General features: G+C 41.0%; 2 protein-coding genes across 4 annotated transcripts in view; both read left to right on the top strand.

Annotated features, from left to right (window-relative positions):
- The window catches only part of AKAP11 (A-kinase anchoring protein 11), a 384,481-nt gene that overhangs the window by 109,841 nt on the left and 247,421 nt on the right, over window positions 1–27,219 (top strand). The window lies entirely within an intron of this gene.
- Window positions 4,203–26,614, top strand: TNFSF11 (TNF superfamily member 11). Its single transcript, XM_056496040.1, has 5 exons — window positions 4,203–4,560; window positions 12,619–12,786; window positions 19,299–19,344; window positions 19,427–19,525; window positions 24,374–26,614. Exons 1-5 carry the CDS (start codon window positions 4,348–4,350, stop codon window positions 24,793–24,795), a joined length of 948 nt encoding a protein of 315 aa, XP_056352015.1. The 5' UTR covers window positions 4,203–4,347; the 3' UTR covers window positions 24,796–26,614.

Genomic DNA, 27,219 nt, shown 5'->3' with positions numbered 1-27,219 from the left:
CATGGAATTTCTGCCTATTTTCACTACTTTCATCAAAACATCCCTATTCACACTGAGTAGCTCAGAGTTTTAGTACAGGATTTTCTTTACATCCCCTAAAGAGTCTGTGCTGTTCCTTGCAACCCTTACTGTCCAAAACATGCTCAAAATTGATACAACCCAGTTAATAATTTGTGTTAGGTCAAAAACAACCTTTGACTGATGAAATAATTTCACTGACAATATTCCAACCAATAATAATACCAGAAACTTTAGCTACAAACATATACCCACAGTAAAAAATCTTTCTGGTGTAAGAATATAATTCCTGTTTAACTGTTTTACCAAAATGGAATATTTCAGCTGCATAATCTCTCTTGAGGTAAAAAACACTGCATTATTTGAAGTGTAGGTCAGGACAAGAACTTTTTGTGTTTTGAAAGCGAGCAAACTAAAATTAAAAAGCCTAAACTTCCCCCCTGTAATGTTTTATTTTGACCTGCAGGTTTGTTGCTCTTTGACATTTTCAGATTTTTCAAGAGTTTCAACTTTGCAATGAGAATCAGCCTCGCAATGAGAACTACTTTCAACACAACCTTTTTATGTAAACACAATTTCCTGTTTTGCTTCATAGCAAAATGATGAAAAAAAAATCCTAGCAGCTATGCAGTCTTATCACAACAGGTACTATATTTGTGATCATCTCTTGCAACACAAGTATTTTGTAGACAATAGGAAAGATCTGTGTTCTGCTCAGGGGCCAAGAGTTCACACTATAGAGCCAGGACCTGGTTTTTGGGAACTTCTGTGTATGTCATTACACCTCACACAGCCCAAAGAATGACACATATTTTAAGAAAAAAGTATTTTTATTAGGGCCACAGAGATAGTTGTGTAAATGAGATATTAGATAAAGCAGATTAATTTTCATGCAGATGAACTACTCTGAGTCCAAAATATAGAGAAAATATGAAAACAATTGTAGCTCATTGCTTTGAATTCCATTTGATTATCTTAATCAGTCAAACATTTGAGAGAAAAGTGTTTTCTATTTTGGAAGCAGAGGATGATCCTGACCCTATTAAGAGTGTAAGTGGGGATAGAAGCAGAATGATCAGAGCAAACAGTAATCAAAGACCAGCAAGATTTGAGAAATAGGGAAACTCAAAAGCCTTTGTCAAATTCATTTGACAGAGTGGCACATTTTGGTTCTCTGGCCCATCTCTGGTCTTGCAGTGTCAGGACTGCAAGGTTAGAGATTGAGTAGTTGCTTTGGGAATATAATTTTCCAACTGGTAACTGGGTGTCACTGTTCTTTCCTAATTAGGTGTCCTGTGGTGGATGTTTGGTTTCACCCACAGAGCTCCCTAGGACTGGTGAACACATTTCATGCTGCCTATGGCATTTCAGAATGCCCATGAGAAGGATCTGTATATTTTGATGGTTCTGCTGGAGCATGTGTTTATCATGAGGGCTGTAGCAATATTTGGGTATGATTTTCCTGAGCTATCTGGCTATCGCCAGCATGGTCTGCCAAAATCTGCTTCCAGTGATGGAGCTAATGATAATGAGTGTGGTTTGAAGGGAAGGATGGGTGTTTCTAGGAAAAATAATTTTAAGGTATGATTTTCTTCCAATATAAGCTACAACTTGTTAACATTTTCCAGTATACATTTCTTGCATATTGTGGTATATGATACCCAGTAGGGGATTTCCTCTCTGTATCATAGTAAGTTTGGAAAAGGTTTGGGTGGCTTCTTCAAATATGCGATCCTAGCGGAGTGTCGGTGCTGGATGAGCATCATCTGTAGCTTTGTGAGGGCGTGTCATGAGTGCTTTCCTCAGAGCAAATGAGGTGATGTCTGTGGGCTATATCAGTTTTTCTAGTGTGTTTTGGATAGCTGATGGTTTGTGGAAGGAGGTGTGTTGGTCTGTGGATTTTCTGCATATGGTATTTTGACGGTTGCTATTTTTTATGTTGACCTTGGTGTCTAGAAAGTTGATGCTGATGTAAGTTTTCCAAAGAGTTTGATGGGCAATTCTGGCTGCTGAATTGGTGGTAGAAATCAACAAGGGAATCTAAGTTTTCAGTACAGATTTATGTACCCCTAACATAGCCTAGGAACCCACGTTGGTTTGGTGGAAGGTTCGTGTTTTACGCGGGGTGACTCCTGATGAGCCTGATGTCCTGGCGCTTGGATACAAGTACCTGGGTGCTTGTAGTTGCATCTGAGATTTTGTGAGGGTGGAATGGTTGTGGGCAAATATGAAACAGATGGTCTTGTTTATTCAATGTCAAGAGACTGGCACATATCAGACACTTAGGCATAGGGTCAGAGGTAATGGTTCCCAGGTGTAGCATGCAATGGCAATACTAAAGATGGTGCCAGTAGAGAAGATAGTGAATGAATCAGTGATCCTGGAGCATGTTTATCCAGAGAAAGTGACAAAGTATTTAAAGATGGTGTCTGCAGATACTCATAGCTCTTCACTGAAAGTCTCCTCCCATTTCCTTCTGCAAGAACCTAGAAGAGCACCTTAAGGTGGCAAGAGCTGACATAAATTCTTTCCATCTTCCTTAGAAAGAAATTTGAATTCCAGAGTGAAAAAATCAGGGGTCTTTCTTGAATTCCTTCCCATAGGAAAACTTAGAAAATCATGTGCTAGCATCACTGATACTATTCTAATTTCTCCGTTATCAATTGTTTAATAACCAATTGGTGAGTGGATTTTAAAAACTATATAGATTCTTAAAAAAATCCCATTCGTACCTTTTAAAAAATTCTTTATGAAAGACTTGTTTTTGTAGACCAATGTAAAATTGATTTAGGAGGGTGCAGCTCACTCCAATGTGAGATTATTTTCATGGTTATTTTACAGGTGATAGTGGCTATTTTGTCTTTTTTGTTTTTCCTAGCAAAGTTGAGACACTGTTATGGGAACACTTCCTCCAATAGGACTACAGACCACAATGCTCCAAACATTTCCGAGAATAAAAGAAAGCATTTAAAAAGAAGAAATAGTGGTAGATATTCAAGGTTGGGTTATTCCTCTCAATGACTTTGTGGTGGGTGATGTTGAGATGCAGGTCCTCTCATCATCATTTCTCAGGTGTTGTCTTGTTGGTGAAGTAATTGCCATTTGCACTATTTCAGTGCTAAACATCAGTTTCTTTTGATAGCAATTTGCTGCATGGTGGTTTGGTGAGTTCCAGTTTTCTTCTTTACTTTGTTCGAGCTCATAATTATGTCTGGCTCCTTCAACCTCTCTGGAAGGTAAAGTTTTCTCAGTTTCTTAGATTACAGAGACCTAAAAGGATAATGTGTCGTGTATTTGAGTTGAAATACAGACTTTTTTCTATAGACAAGAAGACCTGCAAGATGTATCTGTGCGATTCTCTCATGTTCCTCAAAGCCTGAGCTGGACTTCAACTCATTTTTATATCTGGCCTAAACAGGACCCTGCGAGGACCATGAGAAAGAAAATGCCTACAAACTGTAGCATGGCTTTATGAAGAAGAGGTTTTGGCGTTGGTAAGCTAAGATATGAAGAGCACCAGATGCTCCTGATCAAGGGTCCAGAAATGTGTCTGTAGCAGGCTGGCAGCATGTGGGAGATGAGAAGCTCTGAGCTGGTTTCACGGGCAGCCAGGTGCCAGCACACCTCTGCCATGTCTTTAACCCATTTCTTTAACATGATTGTGAACTGCGCTGCTTCTTTGGACAGCGCAAGCCAACAGCACTTGTGGTGGTTTTAGCCCGGCTTGAATGAGGAGAGAGACAGGGAGGAGTTGATAGGCGTTTGGTCCCGAGGGCATGGACCCACCAAAGGGGCCGGGGGATGTGCACCCGAGGCGCACGCTGATTTCAGATACCGAGAATACAGGGGAAAGGGACCCCCCCAGATGCAACCAGGGGCTCAGGGAAGCCTCGGCTGACGGCGGAGCGCAAACCTGAGCGGGGCAGGGGTGAGAAGGGACAGGAGGCGGCGGAGGCAGCGCTGCCCGCGCAGGGCTCGCCCCGGAGGCGCAGCGCGGGGCGGAGCAGCCCCACCGCCAGCCCCGGGCGACCTGCCTGGCACCGGGGCACCGGGGACAGGGGCGGGCCCGACCCAACCCGACCCGGGCCGGGCCGGGCCGGCGGGGGCCGGTCTGTGCTCGGGGAGGCGAGGCGAGGCGAGGAGGGGGCGCGGTGATGTGCGCGGCGGCGGGCGGGAGGCAGGAGGAGGAGGGCGGCAGGGGCGCGCCGCCCGGGGCTGATTGGCCGCCCAGTTTATAAGAGGTGCCCGGCCGGGGCGGCGAGGTTGTTTGCCGGCGCTGGGGAGCTCGGCGGAGCCCGTGTGGAGCCGTCGGAGCGGAGCGGAGCTGCGATGCGTCGCGCCAGCCGAGACTACACCAAGTACTTGCGCGGCTCCGAGGAGCTGGGCAGCGGCGCCGCCCACGAGAGCGCCCCGGCCCCGCCGCCGCCCCCGCCGCCCGCGCACCCGCCGCCCGCGTCCCGCTCCCTCCTGGCCGCCCTCGTCCTCCTGGGGCTGGGGCAGGTGGTCTGCAGCGTCGCCCTCTTCCTCTACTTCCGAGCGCAGGTAAGCGGGACTGGCGCGGGGGCTCCACGCTGGGGCGAGTGCGGCCGCCTCGCACCCTGCAGAAGGGGGGAAGGCCCTCCGTAGGTGCGATCGAGGCGATTAATTAAAGAAAAAACAAAGCAAAAAGTTTTAGAGCACACTTATCTGTCTCTGAAGTTGATCCAGTTCTGAGAGGGGTCGGGCCAATGCGCTCCCAGTGCCCTGCCCAGCTTGTGCTGTCTCCTGCTCACTGGAGCCGCTCAGAACGAGGGGTCCCAGGTAGCGCTCCGAGCATCGGGTGCTTTTTGGGGTACAGGGCTTCGCCGCGAGATTGGACGGGAGGGATTCCCTGACTTCACCTGAAGTTTTGCAGGGCTTTGGTTTTTAATGATGGGTTTTCAGTTTCCCACTGGAGAGAATTTTGACATTGAATGTTAGAAGAAGATTCTTCACCCAGAGGGTGGTTGGGCACTGGAACAAGTTCCCCAGGGAAGTGGTTACAGCACCAAGCCTGACAGAGTTCTAGAAGTGTTTGGACCATGCTTTCAGGCACGTGGTGGGATTTTTTGAGATGGCGCTCTGCGGGGTCAGGAGTTGGACCCGATGATTCTTGAGGGTCCTTTCCAACTCCACATAAAATGTTATTCTGTGATATGGCTGAGGTCTTTGGCTGCCGTGAATGTTTCACCAGCAGGAGAAATGGACAAAAAAGGTCATCATACACCACCACTCGGATGGTTTGTCACTCAGGCTGCGCAGGCACGCTGCAGAGACGCGGGGTCTGTGCTCCTGGGCATCGGCCAGAGGTGCCTGCCGCAGCTCAGGAGGCTTTTTGGGGATTCTGGGGATGTCTGGGGGAGAGCCGCCCCTCACCTGGCAGGCCTCAAGTGTGCCGGGATGCAGGGATGTGTCAGAAGAGGCAGCAGTGCGTGGCGAGAGGAGCGGGGAGGTGTCGCTGTGGGCGCAGATAAGGTGATGAGCGGTTGGGCTTTCGGAGAGAAGAGGAGCCTGCTTCTTGGAAATGGCTCGGCTGCCTGGATTGCCTCGCTGCTGCATCTCTTACCCTGCAGGGCTGAGCCCTCTCGGAGGAAGTGGGGAGCTGCCAGCTAGTTGGTTCTCAGGGCTAAGTGTTAGATTTCTGCTTGGCTTTATTGTCGGATGCGAGTTAGTTCTGTTAACGTGGGTCTGACTGCTGTCATGGAAGTGGCGCTTCTGTTGTGTGTACTTTCCATTTGAAGTCGGCAGAGACTGGAAACCTGTTTCTTTCAGTTTACTTTCTAGGTAGAGGCACTTGATCTTGAGGTAGCAGGCTGGATTTCTTAACTAAGTGCACTCTGAAAGCAGGTGTTGCACAAGTGTATACCCACTTAATCAGATGAGTGACTGTCAAATATACACTAGTGCTGCTGATAATTTATTATGCTGACTAATTCGTATTTTATTGCTGACAATGGCTTTGTGTTTTCATTTTTCCAAAAGTAAAATGTAACAGCAATATGGCACTTAGTAAATCATAACTTGTATCTTTCAGAAGAGTGACGTCTAATTTCTGGGACTCATTGTAAAGTAGCTTAAAGCTATTTGTTTGCTTGGCAGTGAAATAAATGAATACCTGCTTCAGCTTGTGACAGGGGCATGTTTTTCACTCCAGATGTTCATGAACCTGAAAAGACATTCTTGTCAAAACATAGCTCAGAGATGCACAGCTACACATTCATTAGGGGGCTCAAGAGCCATTACAATCAAAACAGCTAATCAAAGTATACTCCCTTGTAAAAGATTCTTTCTGATAGGTGCATGTCAGGGTTTCACGTGTGACTGACAAAGGGTAAAAAGAACCATAATGGCTAATTTTCTTCTGCTTCCTTGATTTAAAAAAATGGCATGGTTCAGGTGTAGCTCTGCATTTGACAGCTTAATTCTCTTGCTAGTTTCTTGTTCCTGTACATTTGGAATAGTGTTATTGAATGGAGTCTTTCATAAATTTGAATTTCCAAAACATCTAGAAGAGGTGATATAACTCCATGTAAGCTTAACTGAAGTAATTGCCTAAAAAAGCTTTAATGGAGAAAATGTCATCAATGGAAAATAGAACAATAAGTATACTCTGGAACTAAGTACATAATTCACTATAAGAAGATACGATAATTCATATTTGTTCATAATTTCTAATTCTGAAATAAGATAGATGGAAAAACACAGTGGGTCCTGCAGCAATTAATTCTTATTTCACACTCTTAGAGATTTATTTTATTTAAATGGGACGTGATCAAACAGAAGAGATTTCTGTGAAGTTTGATTTTATTAACCTGCTTACATTTGGTTTTTTCAGTCCAAATTTCAGCTAAGTTTGTACTTTAAAAACAGAACTTAATTATTTTTAATTAATTTTGTTAAAATAATGAGGTGTTAGTAGTAGAAGCTGTGCATGAAAAGATTTGAATTGTTTGCTTGGTAAATTAAGCAAATGTGAATTAGAAAGATTTGACTGTATAGGCTGATATTAAGAAGTTATGTATCTTAGAAGATCTTTAAAACCTTATCTAAGAGTCTGAGTAAACTCTGACTCAGTTTTACCACTCACATTTTGTCTGTATTCGCATAAAATCATTTGGGCTGGATCATGACACACTATAAGCTGAGACAATAGTTGAGGTTTTGGTTTTTCCTTAATTTTGTTTATTTTGTGGCTTGAGCATTTGGAATTTCACAAGACACATAACTAAGACTGACACTAGGCTTTCACGGGTAAACACATGTTTGTGGCCAAGAAATAATGCAGTGCCATGCAAGTGAGACAATGAGCTGCTCTGTTGAAAAAGCAACAAGTTTGAATTTTAACGGTATTCCCATAGTAGTGTACTGAAATGTAAGAACATTAGCATGTGTTATCCTTGCTTTTTGGTCCATCCTGTGCAGTGTACGGAATCTAAGAAATTAAATAATAAAAAATAGTATTGATCTTAAGCATTTATTTTGCCTGTACTTTGAGGAATATTTTATCATTATCTGTAAAAATGCCATGAAAATTTAGTTAAGATACTCAAAGCAGCTCCAGGTCATCCTCAATAGAGACTCATCCACAGCACTAGGTGAGAAAAGTATTTAACTTTGACTGATAAATGTTGAGGTGTAGTCTCTAAAAGCTTAGCTTTTAAGCTTTTTTTTCTGGCCCATTTCCTTAGTGCACTTAGATCTCAAAAGAGTAGGAATCTGGTCTAACACTGAGCTGGAGGGCAGTGAAGCAAATTGAAAGTGTTCAGATTTAAAATTGGTGGCTGGGTATCTGATGCCCACAGCTTAGGCTAGACCTCCAAGAGTGTGCACTTTCCCCATTAAAAAAAAATCTATACAAATTTTCAGTATTCTACCACATTGAAGAGTTCACACTTGGATGAGTGGTGACCTGGAAGCCCAGTTTTTATTGTCATTTCATGCTTTTGTGGAATTCTGATTTTTCTTGTGGTATATTTTCAAATGATTACCTTTCAGACTTCAGATGAAGTTTTGTGAGCATTGTGGCTAACAGGAAAAACAGCTTGCTAGGAGCCATTAGCATCTCTCAGAAGCCTGGAAGAACCCCTTCTAGGTGGTTGAGAAAGGTCATGGAGTGCAAAGTGATATTTGATAGTCTAGAAAGTGGTTTAAGTTTGAAAATAAGTACAATATAGATGTTAAACATTTATTATAATGAGTATTTAATGCAATATTGTAACAGTGCACAATTGTTGCAAAATTTGATAGTAAAGATGGGTGGAATGTATTGTCTTTTGAAACCAAACAGTCTTTTTTATATCAGAAAATGGTTTGTAACTCTGGAAGTTCATTTAGTCTCACTCATGATGCTGGAGTCCATTTTGGCTTCCCTGAAGTGGGTGAATAGAGTTCAGAAATGCAACTAGAGTGATGAGAGATGCTGAAACCCAGGGGCACTGAACAGTCTGATCTGATTTCTAGGTCAGGCAAAACAGATATAAAAAAATAAGCTAGACACTCCTCTCTTTAGTTTAATTCCTCTAGGTTATTTAGGTTACTTCACACTTTGTAAAGCTTTCTTATTTATTTATGATTGCACCTTAATGTTTCATCCAGATATTAAATCTTTAGGACTTTTTGCTGAAGGTGCCCTGCTCTGCAAGTTAGCAAGCTGCTTCTGGTATTTCATCATCATTTTCTCATTCTTTAACAGTTCTTCTCAAAACATGTCCTTGGGAGTTTTTCTGTGCTTCAGTACTTCCCCACAGTTTTGATCAGTGCTTGGTAGTGCTTGTTTACAGCCAGGGCAGTTCAGTGTGTGTTCTTTGTAAAGAGGTAGGATGCAGGATTTCTGAGAATCCCTTTTCAGGCAAGTGAGCTGATTTTCATAGTTAAATGTGGTGAAGACTATTCTTGAAGGTATTCTTTGAAAAGGTGAGGGTAACAGGTGGGTTAGCTAGTCCCAAAATCAAAGTTTCCTCTTCTCAGTTTTTTTCCCCTTGTAGTTTTTGTCAGGGTGAGCTGCACAATTCCTAGTTGCTGAAACCATCAGCTGCAATGTTTCCATTAAGCTTTCAATCTTTTACTTGTAGGTGCAGAGATGCTGGTTTTCTGTCTTAAGCCTTGAGCAGATAAACTGTAATCTGGACAAGTGATTCTGTGCAATCTGCTTTACTGTTCTGATACAGTATTGTGTGACATATTTGAATGATTGCTGATAGCTGTGAGTCTATGCTGGCATGATTTGTCATGCTGGACACTCAGGCCTTTATAAATTTCATGATCTTTGTGCTGTAAAACCTAGTTTTTTTGCCTGTTACTCAGAAATTGTGCTTTAATAAATCCAAAACTGGGATGGTAATCTCTGTCTAGTATAATTATTGATAAAGATTAGTATTTATTGGCAGTTATTTGCTGTAACTTTCTATGTTCTATTCTGTGATTTGTGTAGAGGGGAAAAGACTCAGATATCCAGATCCTGTTAGAGACATCAGTTCAGTGAGGTCTCAAACAGTCCCAGCACGAGAGGTTACATTTGAAATAATGGGTCCTATTTTGGGTCCCTCGGTACCAGAAGTGTATCAACAAACTGGAAGGTGTCCAGGAGAAAACCACTGTGATAGGTAGGAACCGTAGAATAATGGAGAACTGGACTCTTTGGCAAAGAACAGACTAAGGTGAGGGAAGATAATCACTGTTTTCAGCTGCCTAAAGAGAGATTCTTCAGAAGTGCACAGCAAAAAAGAGGCAGTCATAAATTGCAGCAAGGGGAGATGTAGCTGGTCATAAAAACCAAGGGTTTTTTTACACACTAGAAATAGTAAAGTCTTAGGACAGTTTGCCCAGAGAAGCTGAAAGTCTTCATTGATGGACATTCCCCAAAGCTTGTCTAGAAAAGGCCTTAGCCCCCCTGACCTAAGTTACAAGTGAGCCCTGCTTCAAGCAGGGAGCTGGACTAGAGATGTCCAAAGGTACCTTCCAACCCAAGTCATTCTGCATTAACTGCCTTTTAGCAGCTGTTGGTAAACATTTTGTGCTGCCTTTTTTAAAAATTATTTTCTGGGTGGTGAATTCAAGTGGAACATAGTATGAGTGCTTTAAGAGTACAGTTTTACAGTCAGTTAAAGCTAGTGCTGCCTTCCTGGTATTTTGTTCTTGTGCCTATCCCTGTACTGACTCTGATGCTTGTCTGATATCTGGGGTGACTTGGTTTTGGGGAGCTAATCTTAAACAGAATTAGGCCAGCAAAAATTCCTCCCTTGTTACTGATTTAGGAGACTGAAATCCAGGAATTAAATCCTGTGGTGAAGGGGGTGAGGGCAGAGAGGTGCTGCTTTAGATCTCCTAATGCAGTTAATGAGACTGCACTAGCTAACTTCAGAAGGCATTAATGTAGGTTCTTGGCACTTCATTCATAGAGCTGCAATGGCTATATACAGATTTCCTTTGGGATTCAGCTGTGTCAGGCCATCACAGGAAGATGTTACTGCCTCCAAACCATTCTGTAACTCATCATTACCCCTCTGCTCAAAGCTGTGGCATCTTATAATCTTTGGGTAAACTTCTATGACCTATTTCATCCAAATCTACAGGGATGACAGAGACAGCTAAACTAGGCTACAGGATCTGGTCTGAATGAATTGGGCAAGGAGCTTTCCATGTGGAGACTTGAGCAGAAGGATGGTGATGGAGGAGGCAGCATTTAGTGCTGTTGTCTGTGCAACAAATGTCTCTGCTGTGTGTTACTATTGGATGGCTGCCTGGGTGGTGTAGACTTTAGTTCAACTCTGTAATCCTAACCTTACACTTTTAAATTAAGTAGTTTATTTTTGGGGGGTTAGGGAGTTGAATTCCTGTGAACAAATGATATTGATTCACTTGGCTGGTTTGTATTGTGAAAAACTTCCTCTTGATATGCTGTTTTGTTCAGTTCTATGTTAAAGGAAGCTGAGCACTAGACACTGTCCATAATGTCTTGGTATTCCTGCATTGCAATTTAAAATAACATTTTGTAATTCTCAGGTGGAAGTCTTTCTTCCAACTAAAGAAAGATAAAAGTGAATGTTTTTAATAGGCCATCTGATACACTTAGAGAACCTAGACAAGAGTTTGGATGCATAAATCCTTCTTTAAGCCTGAAGTAAAAGCAGAATAAATGCAAGTTGACAACAATTTCAGGGAGTGCTAGGCCATCTCTGAAAGGTAGTTGTTAATCTCTTCAGTGTAAAGCATCTGGAATATGTGGCGGGGGGGGAAAAAGAGTTTAAATGGTTTAAATAGCTTTTGTGCAATAAAATTCTGTCAAGGTACAATCCTAATCCCTGGATTATCTTCCAGTTTATCTAAGCAATAAAATTCAGGACTTAAAAGTGTACTTGATTCAGTCACAAAGACTGCGAAAAATATCTTGCAGATACTCCAAACTTACCATTCCTTGTCCATTGACACCAGAGGTGTCTTGTGGTGCAATTTAATCATCTTTTGGTCTTTGGCTTTTGCTGTCTTGGTAACTGTCTCACAACCGTATCTCTTGCCACTGTCATGGCTTAATCCCAGCTGGCAACTAAATCCCAGACAGCTGCTCACTCCCTGATGGGATTATGGAGAGAATTGGAAGAGTAAAAGTGAGAACTTGGGGGTTGAGATATAAAGGAAGTTTAAAAGGTAAAGAAAAAGCTGCACACACAAACAAAGCAGAATATGAAGGCAGGTGTTCAACCATTCCTAGGACAGCAGGACTCCACAACACATAAAGTGATTTGAGGAGACAAATGCCATCATTCCAAATGTCTCCCCTTTCTTCCTTCTTCCTGCACCTTTATGTACTGAGCATGATGCCATATGGTCTGGGATATCCCTTTGGCCAGTTCTGGTCAGCTGTCCTGGCTGTGTCCCCTCCCAGCCCCTTGTGCACCCCCAGCCCTCTCTCTGTGGGGTGAGAGGCAGAAAGGGCCCTGACTCAGTGTCAGCCCTGCTCAGCTGTGACAAACACATCCCTCTGTCACCAACACTGTTTTGTCACAAATCCAAAACACAGCCTCATACCAGCCACTGTAAAGAAAATAAACTCTATCCACAATGAGCACATCCATAAAACAGTTTCAGTGATAGCTGACTGACAGCTTCAGTGATATAATTTCAGTGATAAAACGGTTTCAGAGATAACTTCTGCTTCTCTTCTCCCCAAGTTTCTCTACTTGACATTCATGTGTCATCTTACAAACAATAGCTTTTGAGGTAGGATAACTGTGTATGTTTCCTGCTAAAATATCTGTGATATTGCCCTGAGTGCTTGAAATATAGAATTCAATATTATTGACTTTGCCATAAGAACAGGATTTATCTTTAACTTTTGAAAGTCACAAATCTAGTCTAAGCCAATGAAATAGGCAGCACCAGAAGATAATTCATTCTCCTATCTCACATGTTGTTTTTTTTTTTTTTTTTTTTTAATGAAATAAACCTTGAGTTGGGAACTTTTTCTTTCTACATTGTTTATAATGAGAGTTTAGATAATAAACTTAGCCAGGGGCTGAACTTTTAGATGGTTGAAAAGTGTCTCTGACACTTAGAACTGTGGTTGTGCTTATGTTTTTGTTTCAGATGGACCCTACCAGAATTTCAAAAGAACATGCACACTGTGTCAGAACACTTTTTGGACACCAAGAAAGTACAGATTTGCATGATGCCTCCTTTGAAAGTCAAGAAGCAAAGTTAATTCCAGAATCCTGTAGAAGTGTGAAACAGGCTCTCCAAAGGGCTGTGCAGAGGGTAAGTGGCACAGACAATCTGTTTCTTTATTCCATGTTCCTGTTGAAATGAAAACAATTTTTTCCCAAATCTGTATTCAGAGGTAAGTTCTAGAAGTTATTTCCTGGTATTTTAATAACACCTGAAGTTTTATCCAGGATTATATTGTATTTGCTGATGAATCTGGTAGTGGCTAACCAATTCTGTATTCAAAAACATTTTATTTATTTTTTATTTTTAAGAGAGGAACACTTGAAGATGTACTAAGAAAACTGATTGAAGTTAGGAATTAGCCATTCTGACATTTGGATGTGCCTCAATGGTAGTCATTTATGCTAATGTTTGTAAAGTTTTTCCAGCACTTTGGATGCTTGTAACAAGTGTCAGTTCCATATTCTTTTCAAAGTAATCTTCCAGACAAGATTCTCTTAAGTCAAGAGTATCAGCAAGCAAAATATTGCTTGGAGAAGGAGATAGCATTTATTCTCATTTGCTCTTTTTTCTTACTCTCTCTGGAGTCCAAAATGAGGGGCATTTCCTGCAAAAAGCAAATTCCTGCTTTGGTTTTGCTCTCTTTGCCAATTCTGTGTTCTTTGCAGACCATTCTCACACTGGCAGAAGACCTACTTTGCCATAGCATGATAACTGGGTGGTCTTTGCCCAGGAATTGAGAATGACAGCTTGTTCCCAAACACAAATGACAAAAAAAGTCAGCCCTAATGAAGAAGCCTAAGGAAGCTGGAAATATGCCACAGTCCCTTTTGCTGCAGTTACTGCCTTTGATCTCTTTTTGTGTTCATAATAGTGTTTAGTGCTAATTATGGGCTGTGTAATAGATGGATGTCTGCTATGGTATTTGGTTTTCCTGGCTTATCAGGCCCATTACAACTTTACTGCCTCACATCTGCATAGGACTGGCAATTTTTCATTAAAAGTCCTACATTAGATTTGAGCTGAACTCACATGTGCTTTCGCATGAGCTGAATTTACAGCATTTACTTAGCTTTACTTAAGCTGAATTTACAGCACTTGAATTGTGCTAATGTGATGTTTGCTTTTAGCAGAGAGCTCTAAGAGACAGATCTTTTTGTGAACAAAATAGAGACACAGGAGTCCATGTTTTGTCCCTTTTGCTAGGCACCTCCTTCAGGATCTTAAGGGGGAAACAAAGGCATATATCTGTAGGATTAGTTCTTTCCTCCAGCATTTTAGAGAGCCTCTCAGCTGTGTGTGCTGTGTGCTGGGCTGCTCATTCACTCATGACAGAGCAAGGAGCTTGTTACAGTAAGTCAATGGGGAGTCCTGTGTTCTGGTCATTTGCTGCTGGTTACTCAACAAAGGCACTGGCTTTAGCTGAGGCTTTATATCCTGCCAGGCTGGATGGAGGTTAGATGCTGCAATGTCCGTGGCCAGGATAAGTAGTGAGTAGGGATAACTTTTTTGGCTGATGACCATTAGTTTGAGAACAATAAAATTTCCCTTGCCAAAGTAGTTAGACTCTGAATGCAGTGGAGTTTATTAAGCAGCTGCACCAGTGGTCTGGATGCTTTGTCATCTTGTATCAATGACAGAAAAAAATAGGAAGGTGGTGACCTGAGGCTTTTTGCATCTTTTTGGTACATCAGAGAAGTGAAAGTAACAGTGTCAAGGCAGAATTATACTTTATCATCATCTGTAAATTCTGCCTTTTAGTCACCCTGCCGAGTGGAGATGCAGCTGTAACTTAGTTGCAGTTGTATTAGTCCTTTGTGTGTGTTTCCAGCTAATGTGACTTAAAGGAGGTTTCCTGTTGTGTGTACTATCTTCACTTTCCTTAAGGAGAATCTAAAGAATCTAACTTTTGTTTGTTTTAAGAACCAGTATCCTTATTTGAACTGGCAGCTTGCTAAGTGACCAAAATGGAACACTTCAAAATACCATTTATGTTTTTTTGATTTTTCGATATATTGTCTTTTGCAATTTGAACTGGTCAGGAAATGAAAATAGGCAAATTTCTTTTGCTCAGATTTATGGTCTGGTTACAGCTTCAAGCTTCCTGCACCAGCTTTCATCGGTTTTCTTTGCACACCTGTGGACAGAGTGCTTAAATGTAAAGCAGGGATTGATGTTGAAAATGAAAGTGCTCTTATGAAAACCAGTGTAGTAGGGCTGCAAGGTTCAGTCTAGAAGCAATTGTCTCCTGAAAAAATATTAAATTTTTTTTCTTTTAATAAGAATCTAATGATTGATTCCTTAATACATTCTGCGATAAAAAATCTGCTAAAGGATCAGCTTAATAAGTAGAGAGCATATTTTCAATATTGCATATAAACTTTCAAGCAGACAAATAATATACTTTCCTAGCCAGTCTGTTTGCTTAATTTTTTTCCATGTAACCCTAAAAAGCTTTTGGCAGTCCAGATGCTCTAACCACAGTCCTTATGAAGTCTGTTATGAGCCTGAAGTAGAAAGGACTACAAACATATCTTGGGTCAATCCATAAGTAACTTTGCTTGGCAATGCTCCCAGCTTCTAGCTGCTTGTGGAGTTCAGGCATAAGCTTTTCTCCCACATGGCAACAGAGTGCTTTGCTAGACCTCCAGGGCAGCATTTATAAAGAAATCTATATATTTAGCAGACATTTAAAGAGCACATAGTCCTGGACCAAGTAAAGGTTTCACAAGTGATTGCTGTAAGTTGTTAAAATGTCACCTACAATTTTGTAGGTTTCCATCCTGTAGTCTTACATGCCTATTTTTTTTTTTTAACCTTTCCTGCAAGCAGTAGGCTACTCATTTGGAGAGGGGCTTTATTGCTGGTCTCTAAACTACAGTTTGATGAATATAGGTTCATGTACTTTTAATTTCACTTCCTTCCTGATCAGCATTCTTCAAATTGCTGAATTTCCGGCAAGAGAATCAGATACTTCTTGCTGGTATCAGCTGTACTTAAAGCACTTGGTGATAAAAGAATCAAGTGCATAAAGAAGCTTTAAGACAATATCTGATGCAGTAAGTGACTGTTGAAGTGTTCTCTTCTCATTGGTCTCAAAAGGCTATTTGGAGCTGCTCAAAGCAGATACTGAGATATTTAGATAAAAGCTAAAGGAGACTACAGACCTTTCACAAATATCATGTCGTCTGGTGTAGCCTTGTCTCTGCATCCTCAGCATTGGGCATAACTTCAAAGGCAGCAGTTATTTTTGCAACCTGCTGTGGATGAGGTAAAGAGCAGTTCCCAACTTTCCAGGTACTTAAAACATGTTTTTTAGCTTTAAAATGAGAAAGTTTTGGAGCTTCTTAGTGGCCTCTTAATTTTTTATTTGGGTGAAGGGAAGACATGTTTTTCTTTTTTGTGACTAACTCCTTGTCTGTTGTTTAAACAGTGTGTGTATGGAGGAGGTTGGAATGTGGGAAGCAGGCCAGCAGAGTTGACTTGGTGGGCAGTGAGCAAATGACAAAGGTGTACAAGTGCAGCTTGTCATAAGATTAAGAGTGGGGTGATTTTTGTGTACAGTTCTGCTAAAAATAACTGAACAGCTTGATATCACACACAGTTCTGTGCATGGCAGTCTTAAGAGAAGTTGCTGGTAATGTTTTGTCAGCAGTTTTCATGCCATTATAGCAGTGTCTTAGTCACGGGTTCTGTTGAGCTGTTTCTGCCTCCTTAATGAGCCTCTACATTGTGAGTAATTATGAGACACCTAAGAACATTCAGGAGCTAAGAAATGCAGTTGATACTTTGGTGATTCGAGAAATCACAGCTCTTGATTCCTTGCAGTAAGAATACCAGGGGATTTTCTAATCTCATTAAGAGGCTACTGTCAAACATCCACTGAAAAATGTCCTTTAGGGTCAGAAGCAAATACACAGTTAAATGCTTTTCTAAGGTAGGTTGTGTATCAACACCTTGGAACTGTATGAATATGAAGTTAAAAAAAAACCAAAACAACATTTAACTGCATATTCTTTAGGAGGAAACCTACAACTCCGTTTCTGTTTTCTAGGGACTAGTTAATGTGTTCTGTCTTCATTTTTGAAGCTGGGACAACATAACAGAAATAATATCAAACTTGCATGAAGCTGGTCAGAATCAAGTTAAGAACTTGACACTAGTCCAGAGTTTAGAGAACTGCTGGAGGATTTTGTTTTGTGGCCACAGATTTTGTTCACTTCCAGTCCAATGATAAGGCCATGGAAGAGTCAAGGAGCAATTGGCTCAAACCCCCCCAGCCTTGGTGTTATTGGTGCCATGATCTAACCAGCTGGGCTAATCATGAATCCCAGACAAGGAGAGTTGTGGACCCAAGTCTTCCTGGGTAGCTGCCCTGCTCACTGTGTGGTCAAGCTGCAGATGAACAGCACCACCACCAGTCAGAAGGAGAGTAGCTCAGACTGATTTCATGAGGACTAAAGTCATTCTGTGTGGAAGATGAGCTGAGTCAGGCTGCTGGGTCTCAGGAGATGAGGTATTCATCTGCTGAAGCTAGAGCATCTTTGGAAATGTGCAGAAGCAGAACTGAATGCTCCTAAGAAAAATGTAAGTTGAAAGTAGAATAGCAGTCAACCACTTCAGGTCTTTCAAGGGCTGAGCAATTACCAACCATGGGATTTTTTTTTCTTTAGTACCAAATCTAGATAGGAGATGAAAATGCACATGGTTCTTTTTGGATCTGCTCACTAGGCTTTCCAGGCAAGGACATTATCACATCCTCCCAAAGGAAAGGATATTAAAACAAACTCCACATCTGAGAAGTTTCTACCAAGGAAGCAAGAAAACAAGCATGTCTCTCCTTCAAGGAAGAAAGGGTTGGGATATGTGTGCTGCAATAATCTCTGACAGTGTGGTCCATCTCCCAGGCCCTTCTTGCCTTAAGTCCTGTTCTCTCTAGAGGCTTTTGCCATTTTTCACAGCACCTAGTACTTGCATTCTCTTGCCATCTTCCTGTTTCCTGCTCAAGTGTGGCTAGTGGCTGATGCTGACATGCAGCTCCTAGAACTGAACTCCATTTTCATGCTCCTAGAACTGGCAATGAAGTAGGAAGATCAGAGAGGCAAAATAAATGTAAATGCGGGAAGCAGATGCGAGTTTTGCCGCTTTTGAAGTTGTGATTCTTCTGCTTTTCTTCTCGTCTCTACAGCAAAAAGCATCTTCATGATTCTTATCTATGAAATCAGCATATCTCAGCTGAAATAGTATGCTTTGATAGTCATACTACAACTTCCATACTGCTGTGGCTTTTCATTTTGGTTTAGCATTTAAACATCTACTGAAAGGGAAAAGTGAGAGTAATAAATGCACCAGCCGAGGTACTACATATTTCACTGCGGTTGCAAAAAGACTACATAAAAACAGGGCTTCAGGTGTTTTCAGAGCAGGATTTCAAATTCTGAAACACCCCAGTGATTGAGAGCACAGTGGGACTTTGCTGATCTGGCCCAATCTGAGACATATTTCATATACATGGATTGAATTAGGAAAAGAGCAGTGTGCATGGCATAAAGATGAAACAAAGGACCACTCTTAGCTTTCAGAGGGCATGACTTGCTATCTTCAGCAAGATGTTTCCTTTTACTAAACATCTTCTTGCCAGCTCCATGGTATGAGGTATTCAGAATAACAAGCATATCACCCCTCATTTTTAGAAAACAGATGCAGAGTCATGGGGGAAAGGGAGACAGAGCTGAGGGTTGAGCTTAATACTGAGACTCAGTCTAGGCTTGTAACAAGAATAGGCTGCTTAAATTTTTGGAATCTGCTGTTTGTATCTTTTTCTCAAGAGGAGTATAGGTGTGAGTGATTCAAAGAAAAGCTTTTTGTGGTGCCTGATGCCTGCATTTTGTGCTGTTCTTGGGTTTGAATAGCATAACTTTCATTCATGTTACAATTTATCTGCAGCTTTAAAGAATTACATACTTTCCAAGTGTGGCATTCAGTCCCTTTGGATCCAGTGTGGATGTTACTTAACCCTTCAGTTCCTGCATACCTTGTTAGGAGTGAGCCTTGATTGTAAACCTTGTAGCCTTCCCTGTTAGTGGCCAAGTGTGAGGTGTGGGGGTTTTCATTTACCTCATCACAAATGAAATTCAGAGCTTAGCTATCCTTAGTTGTTAGAGTGATCACACAGTAGCTCCTGTATAGAAGTGCCTCTTTCTTTGCCTGTAGACTCCAGGTAACTAAATCAGTTCGTAAATTGCACTGTTTGATGTGATGCCTTCTTATCAATCATTGTTCCATTATACTTAGAGAAATATTCCAGGTACAGTGAGTAGAAAAGGTTTTAAATGTGCTGTCACCACTACTTCAGTAATTAATGCAGTGATCATACATACTATCATTTCTATCCACCTTTTTAGAATTACCAAATTATGAGAAGTAATTTGTGTATGCCTGTTACATATATTATCATTTACATGATTCATATCCCAGACATCTGAATGTGCTGCAGGTGGAACAGTGTCCCCAGATACCTGCACAGAGTATTGTAAGTGTGAAAACTAAGCATTGTTACAGAACAAAGAAAACATCACAGCAGTGTCTCCTTCTCATTTTAGGAAGTTCAGCGTGCTATGGGAAGAACACCACCAAGACCAGAAAAAGGTAGGTATTGGTTTATAAATAAGAAATATTTTAGTTCCACTAAAATTGTCTTTTTGGGATAATGCAATTCTTTTATCTCTAGCTGCAATGGAAGCATTAGGACTTGAACTGTACAGGAGGAACAAACCTGAGAAGCAGCCATTTGCCCATCTCATTATTGATGATAAGAATATTCCATCTGGTAAGTTCAATTTTTAAGTGAATACTTCCCATACTAATATAAATGTATTGAAAGTGAAGTATATGAGGATAGTTCAGCAAAACAGCAACAGACTGGAACTTCAGAATTGGCTTTTGATAATGAGACTAAAATGGATGCATGAAAAGATTTCAGAGGCAGCAGGGGTAGTGCTAAAAGGAGGATGTTGATGCTCCCCTTTGTATCAGTCTCATGCTGAATGGCCTCTATTTCAAATTACCACTTCTCATGATCAACCTCTAGAGGGGCATGGCCTGGCCCTTTGTGCTGTCTCCAGGGGAGAAGGATCTACACTGAATGCTCTCCTCTGTTTCCCATTTTCCTTTGGCCTGTAGGGCCCATCAGGAGTTTTTTACTCCCACTGGACCCCAGCCTGGAGGATGCATGCATACACACAAACATGTACCAGCACAAATATTGCCTGAGCTACTGAGTAGGGGGAAAAAGTTGTTCCTGTGGCTTTTATCTGCCCCTGTGGTAAGAGGATGGCATTCTTTTATCTCACCAGAGCTCTTATTTTCTGCACACAAGTATTCAGATAGCTTTGGGAATATCCTTGCTAGTACAATATCAGGGAACAAGACGAGTCTGCCTTGGAACACTCTCCAGAGGAAAAGATTCATTCCTAAAATTTCAAGATAATGTTAGAACAGTTTTAGTTTTTGCCCTGGGGCACTGTCAGTTGATATTTTTCACTGTATTCTCAATGTTATATCCTCAGTTGGTGTGGTAGAAGTAAACCAGAGTTTTTTCTGAAGCTATTAGGTGGAGGATCTTAAGGGGTGTATTGATCACCACAGTCTTCTTTCTCTGAAGATTTATACATTCTGCAGGACTGAACTCGTTGTTAATTGAGCTATGCACATTGCTTTTCTGTTTTATATAACCAAACCAAAAGGGAATGGTGTGTTGAGACTTGAAATCTGAGATTTTAGCAGCCTGCATAGTAATACCTTGCTCTTGCTCTATTTAAAGACAAAGTGCTTCTGTACAGCTTCTTGCCTGGAGGGATAGGATTCTTTCAAGTGCATTGGCATTGCCACAATCCAGAGCTTAAACAGCTTGTCAGATGGCAGTCAGAATTTCCACAAGCTTTCTTGTTAGCTGAAATGCCTCCTGACAAGCTTTTATTTTAGTCAGATTTTAACTTTGACCTACTTCTACAATAGGTTAATAATAGAAGATTTGCTATCAGTAAACCTGCCTTAGCATTTTATCTTTGGAAGGTTTCAGTTAATTTGCTAGTCACAGAAACAGATCACTTATCTGTAGAACTGTAGTGTATGTCAGTGTCACAGTCTGCGAAATCCACCTTTTTCTGTGTGGAATTTATTTCCTGCTTACCTGGATGTTGCTGTAAACTGTAATTTTACAACTGTAATTTACAGCAGCTGGTAATTTTTATAATTGTGCATTGCTGCATTAACCTTCAAGGGAGTGGCTCAGAACATCTGTGGGTGATGGCCAGGGAGACATTGTTCTTTTTTTGCTGCAGATCAACTCCTTAGCAATGTGATGAGCTGTATGTATGTGCCTTCTGATCTTGCTTTTGCCTCTTTTGGAAGAGCACTGCCAGGAGTTAATCCATGAGCACGGCTTCTGCAGCCCTTGTGGGCATTGCAGCAGTGAGGGGCTGCATAGTGGGAACCCTGAACCTGCTGATTGTGAGGCCCTTTAATAATATTCTCACTGGCATGATGCATTCCCACTTGGCTGGGTAGCATAGAGGTTAGTGACAGGCATAAAGAAAGAAAAATTTGCCTGAAGGGTCACCAGGAGGTTTTTTTCTCCCATCTCGTTTTCTGACTGCAAATGGCAATTTCTATTTTCTTCCCCTGATTCTTTACCCTGCATGTCTGAAATCCATCTAAATTGTTTTCTGCCATCCCTGAGTGGACAGATCTGTTCTTAGGATTTTAAGGTTTTCTGCTGTCATCACACTCATCCAGAATAAACAGTGCCAGAAAAAAAAGTCTTCATCACTGTCAAGCAGGAATTTAAGCAGTTTCCTACTGAGCACCCTTCATGAAGGGGCACTGAGCAGTGTCTGAGAGAACATTTTGCTTTGACCTGGCTCACAATAGTGTCAGGCCTCAAGTGGACTTTTGCAGCTGGGGGAATAGTTCAAGGCAGGGGGGAAAATAACCTTTCCCAGATCTTGGTGTCCCCACCCACCATTTGGCACAGAAGCTGTAGTGGTTTGGCTTGCTGTGTGTATTTTTTAGGTTTGCTGCCTTAGGTTAGAGCTGGATGCTTGCTGGTTGGTTTTTACCAGAGCTCACTATAAATGCTACCTAGGTTTTAAACAAAAACAGTGAATTTTGGTTTATAAATTGATTACAGAAATTAGTCACAGTTTAAAGGGGAAAATTGCAAACAGAAATAAATATAAATGTTAAATATATCATTTGGGGTGTGAATTGATACCTTTAGCTGTCTAAGGAAATGCTGTAGTATTCTGAGCTATTTACAGCTGCAGGTTTGACTTAGCTGCCCTTTGCCTCCAAAAGACTTTTCAGAGCAAACAGTACTTTGGGCCTTTTTTTCAGGCTTTATTTATACCTGAAAGCTACTAGGATGCAAACAGATTATCAAAACAGGGCTCCTTTCTCCTCTGTTCCCTTCACACCATCTTCCTTCTTGCTATTTAATTTTACTTAACTCATTTGTATTAGAATTAGTTCAACCTCACAAAATACCAAGATATTGTTTTTATCTTCAGTTTTGAGAAAGAGTGTGCATTATCTTGAATTCTTAAATAATGTTTTTTGCTCTGCCTGGAAGGCTATTTTGCTCATTTTCCCCCAGACACTTCCTTCTCTGTCAACAGGACTTACCTTGTGCTGTTTTTTTCATGGTTCCAAAGTAAATTATTTCATAGGAGATGCTGTATTGCAGCAATTCTGACTGTCTCATGGCTTGGGTAATGTGTCAGAGTTTCTGATATGTAATGTTCATGGACTCATGCTCCAGTTTCTGCACTTCCTGTGTTTCAAGGCACTGATTGTTTTGATGTCTCCAAATCTGGGTGTGTAACCACCACAAGTGCTGAGAATCTGCTTGCTCCTTCCACTACAGGTTGCCTGCAATAACTGCTACCAGAGCATCTTTGTGCTGTGCTGCTGGCTGTGGCACGCCTCTTCTGGAGCTCTGAACTGTGGCAAAAAGCCTGTCAGCACACATGATTATAGCATTATAATCTAGCTTGGAAGAGGCTTCCAGAAGTTACCTGTACAATTCCTTTGCTCAAAACAGAGAGGGTCACCTCACATCATCTCTTGGCCTGATCCCCTGAACATCCAAATAGTGTAAACAGATTGACCCGGAGCCCCTGTCTCAAGTGCAAGCAGCTGTGGCACCTGTTTGCTCTCTTTTCCCTTCAGCAGAAAATCTTCCCACTGAGGATTTCTTTAAAATTTCAGCTTGTCTGGCTACTAAAAAGTTGAGTTGTCAGGTCAATAAAATTCTGTAGTTCTGTAATTTCAGCTGTTCCTGGTGCTTCAGAGGTGCACTCTGGTGCCCCTAACTCAGCAAATCTTGCAGGTGAATAATTGCAGGCTAAGAGACTTAAGATCTTGGTGTCTCTTCCAGTTAATTGATGAGTTTCAGATGGTTTTTTTTAAGCACTGCAGAGAAGATGGCTTCTCTGTCTGGTTTTGCTTTCATAATTTCTGCCTGGCTGCACTAGACCCATAGAGGAGCAGCTACTAGACACTGCCTTTGACAGTGCTTTTGCTGAAGATACCAGAAGGTTTTTGTTCTGGGCTGCTGTTAAACTATTCCTCTCACATGGAAAAGTTGCTTGCCCTTGGCAGTTAGGGAAGACTCGTCTCTGAAATTCTCCTGTTCCTACTTCCCCTTCCTATCTGCACAGACCTGGGGGGGTTCCTAAGGCATGCCTTTGTACATCTTGGAGGAGAGGGCACTGTGCCCTGCTGTGTGCCATGGGAAGTTTGCTGAGGATGGGCTGTTCTGGTCTGTTGGGAGAATAAGGTACTGAATATTTCAAGCATGTGTTGAGATGCACTGGGAGGCTGAGGTGTGAAGTCCTCTGGTACCTAGGTGAGCCCACTGCTGTGGGAGGGAGCAAGTGGAGTCAGTCTTGTGTGCTGGAAATTGCTAGTGGTTAGAAGGACAAGCTGGCCACCTCCCATCTGTTGAGTTATGCCCTGGGAATTACACTGAATAATAGAATGTTAGTGTCTTGTGCTTATAAGGAAGTTTATGTCATAAATAATTGAAGTGCTGTGTAAAGTCTAGGCAGCTTAGTGTGTAGTACTAAAGATGCACAATTGTACTGCCTTCCCCATTTTTGGTGTTGTCAAATGAAAATATATTGGCTTTGTACCACTACAGTCATACAAACATAAAATATGGAAGGTTTCATAAGCTTTCTCTGCTGGGAATTGTCAGTTCAGTGGTTTTTTTCAGAATTTTGGTTATTCTGTGTCAACTTAAAGACCAGGTTTTTCAAGTTTCTCTCAACTGTTTGTAACCTGAATAAAGTTTTAGGTGGAATGCAATGTCTATACAGAGCTTGTTGCATGGTTTTTTGGTATAATCAAACCATAGCTCAAGCAACTGTTTCATACCACAGTCCAGTAGTTCTTCTGCTGGGAGGGCAGTTATAAATACTAAGCAAAATATGGGAGTGTATGATGAAAAGAGGAGATTCTGTTCAGAATTTTTATCATAATTTATATTCACTTTAGCTATAGAACTTTAGCTGCTATTGAGTCTAAAAACTTAGACATTGCTTTCTAAATGTTGAGGTTTGTCAAATGTTTATAAATAATCCTCTTTTTTTTTTTTTTTTTTTTTTATCTCCAGGAACTCGGAAAGTGAACCTCACATCCTGGCATCACGATAAAGGCCAGGCACACTTATCAAATATGACATTCAATGATGGAAAACTAATCGTTAATCAAGATGGATTTTACTACCTTTATGCCAATATTTGTTTTAGACATCATGAAACTTCAGGAAACTTGACTAAAAGAGGGCTTCAGTTGATGGTGTATGTGATTAAGACAAACCTTAAAATAAGGCGCTTTGATGTGTTGATGAAGGGAGGAAGCACCAAATACTGGTCAGGGAATTCAGAGTTTCATTTTTATTCTGTAAATGTAGGGGGGTTTTTTAAATTAAAATCCGGTGAAATGATAAGTATCCAGGTATCAAACCCATTGCTACTGGATTCTTCACAAGAAGCAACTTACTTTGGAGCCTTTAAAGTTAGAGATTTAGATTGAATCTTCCCTTAGCACGCTGAAAATTGGTAGAGTTTTTAGTTGTCCAGAAACAACTTGAAGAACTGAAAATCTTCTGCAACCCAAGTAGATCTGTATAAGCCATATATCTCTAAAGACACGTTTTTGTCCCATGCAGACTCCAGCTGGAGTCCTGCAAATACATGGAAGGGCAAAATTACACAGTTCTCTTGATTCAGTCTTAGAGCAGTTTTACTTCATTTGTCTCCACTGGCCTCACTAGAGTCATTGTGCTTTTTGCATTGGTGTAGTTGAAATCAAAACAGTATTACTGTGCTTCTGTTTCCAAGTTCTGCCCTGATTACCCTTACTAGTTTTGGTGCAAACATAGGGCAGGACAGAACCTGGCTCCCAACTTGCTTTTGGAGCTCCATTTTGCTTGGGGTTGAGTGTTCTGACCTTGAGACAGCAAAGATCACGAAAGTGTGACTAATCCCCTTGCATTTGATGTGGCTTTTCAGATGCTGTGTTGGGTCTGATTTTGCTTTGCTGGATTAGGGTTGGAGAGCTCAGACCATGGCAGAAATGGCTTTGAGAACACCTAAACAGTCCAACTTAGCTGTTACCTGATTAACAGGGCCATTCCAGGAAGAAGGGAGATCATCTGGCCTTGCAGTTCTAAAAAGTTAATTACAGGTCATGTTATTATTGTTGCACAGTTAATTGCAAATATAGATTGCCAAAATACGGTGTGCCTTTAAAGTATTACTTTGTGCCAGAACCTGCAAATACATTTTTTTAAACAAAAAGTATGTATTTTTATATTCTGTAATATCTAAAGTTATATTTCAGGTGTAATGTTTTGTGTAAAAAAAAATGTAAATTATATTGTCCTATAGTATTTGATACAAAATATTTAAAATCTCTTGCTGTTTGTATATTTAATGTTTTAAACTGTTTTTATGTACAGACATGTTAAACTGGTGCACTTTTTAATCCCAATGGGAAAAAATGCAGCTATAAGAGGTTGTTTGCAAATAGCAAATGTAATATATATCTTTGTTCTTCTTAACTTAATAGATTTCTTTTAAACTTGTCAGTTTTAAGGGAGGCAAAATCACACCAATGCCATGAGTAATTACCCCAGAATGCTGGTCACTGGGTGCCTTTCAAACCTGGAGGGTAATTAAGCTGGCATTATATAAAAATGAAATTTTAAAAAATTAATACACAGTAAGCCCCAGAAATGTTTTAGGGGTATTTATAGTTACTGAACAGGCATGTTTTCCTACAACAAAATCTGCCAGTGTTAAATTCTGCAATTGAACAGTAACATTTTTTAGCTTAGTTTCCTGAAAAGTGAAGCTTATGTCATTGCATTGCCTGTTCTTGTCTCCCACTGTAGCTTTCAAAGCTCTGCACCCTTCTGCCAGCTTTGGCAGATGAATGGCAGAGCTAAGAGATACTCTTGCAGGTTTTATGAGGACAGACAGCTGAGAACAACTCAGCCATTTATACATTACTTGTCAGTGGCTGGCCACTGCTCATTTTAGCCAGGAGATGATCTGGGGAGACTCCTGCAGCTTGTACAGTGCTTGGCCAAGAGAGGTGGGTGGCACAGGGGCCAGGGGGGAGGGCTGCAAATGTTGAGGTGATATTTAGAGCACATCTGGACAGGGGACAGCAGCTTGTTGGGTGAGGGGATTGAGGGAGGGTTTTGAAGTGTTTGTGTGCTCTATGGATGTGGGGAAAGCCCACTATTTATTACAGTAGGAATTGAATCTGTAGGAATTGGGGCTTCATTCAAATCCTCAGGCTTTAAATTTTGGTTTGTTTTTTTTTTTTTTTTTTTTTTGTTAAAGGAGCTGAGTTGAATTCAAGCCATTATTTTATGCTGTATAATAAACATTTCTTTTTAATTTTAATATTGTTTTCTTACAAAATATATTTATAAGAAAAAAAAAACAACTTTGTGATTTCTTTATTTTCATGTGCACCCGTATATTTCTCATGCAGCTTTGATAATTTTATTCAGATTTCAGAACGTGCAGGCTGGGTATGGTATAACTCACTTAAGAAAACTGAGGCATAAATAATTATTTTGAGGCAATTACAATAAATTTTATGGAGTTTTGATTTGGTTTCAGATCTATATACACCACTTTCAAGTCAGGTTAGACCTTTAGGGGCTGGAAATTCAGCTGAAAATGAGGACTTCCCATTTATGTTTCATATCAAACAGTTGTCAGTTCAAACCCAGAAATGACTAGGGAATCTGGGGCTCTCATTTTTTTATTTTTTAGAAGCTACAGGTCACAATCATTTTTTTCCACTATAGAGATCTCCAGTGGCAGGCTGTGAGAAAAATGTCTGTTCTGGGGGTTTAAGCCACCCTCTGAGGAGGTGGAGATGGGGGTTCAAGTGATTTGAAAGTGAAGTTAGGCTTAGTAGCTGACCTTAGCAAAT

Source organism: Oenanthe melanoleuca, chromosome 1, assembly GCF_029582105.1.
Source record: "Oenanthe melanoleuca isolate GR-GAL-2019-014 chromosome 1, OMel1.0, whole genome shotgun sequence".
NCBI classification, from domain to species: Eukaryota; Metazoa; Chordata; class Aves; order Passeriformes; family Muscicapidae; genus Oenanthe; species Oenanthe melanoleuca.
The sequence above is the reverse complement of the archived record's forward strand: the minus strand, read 5'-3'. Positions and strand labels throughout refer to the sequence as shown.

Coding starts and splice junctions, on each gene's coding strand:
- TNFSF11 (XM_056496040.1), top strand. CDS start 4,348: ATGCGTCGCGCCAGCCGAGACTACACCAAGTACTTGCGCGGCTCCGAG. Junction 12,787..19,298: donor TCCAAAGGGCTGTGCAGAGG/GTAAGTGGCACA, acceptor TTCTCATTTTAG/GAAGTTCAGCGTGCTATGGG. Junction 19,345..19,426: donor ACCACCAAGACCAGAAAAAG/GTAGGTATTGGT, acceptor TTTTATCTCTAG/CTGCAATGGAAGCATTAGGA.